This window comes from Stegastes partitus, unplaced genomic scaffold (assembly GCF_000690725.1).
Source record: "Stegastes partitus isolate 25-593 unplaced genomic scaffold, Stegastes_partitus-1.0.2 Scaffold267, whole genome shotgun sequence".
Lineage (NCBI taxonomy): Eukaryota > Metazoa > Chordata > Actinopteri > Pomacentridae > Stegastes > Stegastes partitus.
The window spans coordinates 488,053-490,611 of NW_007577998.1; the positions used below are offsets into that span (position 1 = coordinate 488,053).

Below are 2,559 nucleotides of genomic sequence, written 5' to 3' on the forward strand. Positions count from 1 at the left end.
GTTACAACAGCTCAAAAAAGAAAAAGTGTAAAGTCAGTACAAGATCAAATGATCAAATAAGAAAGTTAAAGCTCAGAAAAGCATCATTGGGTAACATTTTGGCAGAGTTTACACTCAGAAACACTAAACTGTTGAGCTGCAAAACAAAAAATGTTCATTCTTTTTATCAACTGTATGTGAACAACCAGAAATTAATCTAAATATACCTGAAATGTCAAATGATCAAATAGGAAAAAACTAGAGATGAGACCTTTAAGTTCTGTTGTGATGCTCATAGATCTGTGGAAACCAAGAGGCCCACGAGCCCCATCAGGACCGAGTCCATGTACAGACCCACACCCCGACGCAAACCTCCACCCAAACCCTCTGGAGCCAGCATGTACAAGGTGAGTCAACAGCTTTGTGCATGTGTGTTGGTGAACACCGTGTGCTCACAAACAGTAATATATTTAGTCTTTATGAATGTTTGTGTGCTCATTTCTGTCATTTGATTACTTTTGTAATGACATCCGGTTAGAGCAGTCCGCTAACCTGCAGCCCAGCCTCAGCTCAGAGTCGCCACGTTTCCATCCTTGTTGACAAAACAAGATGAGATCGAAACCTGGTAATTGATTCAGCCTCACTATATATCTCTCTCGAAGAAATATTAATTACAGAGCTGTTGTTGACAGGACACCGAGAAACTTTAACGGAGAGATTACTCCATTTAAATGAGGCTCGGGATGTTATGATTTGAACCCTTTAATATTTGTTTGTGATGAAAAGCTTGTTGTTGTTTTTTTTTACTCGTGAGAAGAGGGAAGAGTTGATTGATTCAGGCTGAGGAATAAAATAGGTTTTGATTTGTTTGTTGGAGATGATAAGCACGGTGGGAGATTGCCTTTAGTTTGTGTGACTAAATAAAGGCCCGGGCATTTATATGCAGGAGTGTGTGTACGGCGATCTGATTTGTGTGTCTCCGGTGACTGTATTTAAAAATGACATCTAATATCGGTGTGTAAGTTCATCTAGTTTGACTTTAATAGTATTCTGTGCACCAGAGAGACTATTTGAAACAGCCTGTCCATTCTGGTTACCGTGACGACTTCAGCCACTCGCTGATGTCCAGATGTCAGTCAGCGTGCTCTCGTTGAAAATGCATCTGCATTATGAGTGTGTACGCCGTGTGTGCGTGTGTGTGTGTTGTCCAGCAGCCAAATCCTTTCTGGCCATTTTAGGCGTTATTGGTTTGTTCTGGATCGGAGGGCGAACAGCTGGTCAGGACATGTGGTCGGACTCTGGCTTTTACTATTTCAGAGCGTCATATCTAATAATGTTGTTTTCGAGTTTTACGACTCGCTCTGACATCAGCTTTTTCACACTAATGCGGGCTTTATGACTTTAGTTTTACCTTTGATGCCTCCACTACACCTTAATGTCTCAGATTAAAGCTTTTAATAACACAAAGCGAGTGGCTGCACTAAAGGCCTTTTTTTTATTGTCATTTAAATCTCTGAGCCCCATACAGTTTTTGGCCGTTTTCTTTGTTCCTGGTACATTTCTACTCACTGTGGGCTCATTTTTCACTGCAGTATAAAGTCCAGCACCTTTATGGAAACAGCTTAGCCATGACTAGAAGTAAAGAGTACTCAAAAATGTGTTATTTGCAGTATGGGACAGTTATAAGGCTGTAAACAAGTCAAAAAGTTTTAAAAACCAGCAAAAGTTGAATTGTGTAATTGCTTATTTTGCTTTAAAAAAGTGCAACAAGCTGCAGCTGTTACCAAGACTAGAAAACAATGGTGACTCTACATCCTATGCATGTTTTACAGCTGAGATTTTTACATATTTTTTTTGCACTTCAGCCAAGAAGTTTTAGATTTATTGTCATGTGACTCTCGGTTGAAGCTGATTCAGGTTCTGTTTTTACTGTTCTGCTAAGCTGCACAGTTTCTTTTTTTGTACAGAGTTTGTTCAAAGCAAACAGTTTCTTGTTGGCAGATTTTCAAATGAAGCGTGCAGAAAGTAATTCTGATTAAATATCCCAATTACAGGCTTAGATTTAGTTCATTTTCCAATTGAAACCACAAGTCACACGCGAGCAGTTCAAGGACCCTTGAAAATTCATTGTTTTTGTTTTTAAACTTTCTGGCTGATAAACGGTGGAATTTTGCCAATTTCTTCAAGACAACTTTCAAAACCTGCCCGAGGGGTTTTAAGGTTCAGTAGGTTCATGCGCATAAATACGTGTTGGATTAATCTAATCATCATTTTGTCTAACAATGAGTCAGAATTTCATTAGTCTGTTAAACCTACCAGGAGCAGACATGCATTTAAGAAAATTAATAGACGCCTGATTTCCAAAAGTAACCCAAATTCGACCCGAGTGTGGTCGACCCAGATGGATACGAACGCTCCACACTCTCTGTCTCACTTCAAAAAGTGCGTTTTTCTCCTCTGATGATGTGCAGCATGTGATTAGAGCTGCTAATGAGTCTGCTTAGATCCACTCAGGGATAGAAAGAAATAAATACACACACTTACACAGATATGAGCCGATACAAGCCGATGAAAAGACAC

General features: G+C 39.5%; 1 protein-coding gene across 2 annotated transcripts in view; it reads left to right on the plus strand.

Annotated features, from left to right (window-relative positions):
• Positions 1-2,559, plus strand: part of adam12b (ADAM metallopeptidase domain 12b) — a 95,037-nt gene that overhangs the window by 81,236 nt on the left and 11,242 nt on the right. For both annotated transcript variants that reach the window (XM_008282348.1, XM_008282347.1), the window contains exon 20: positions 278-386. In XM_008282348.1, the coding sequence (XP_008280570.1) occupies positions 278-386 (109 nt within the window). The remainder of the gene's footprint in view (positions 1-277; positions 387-2,559) is intronic.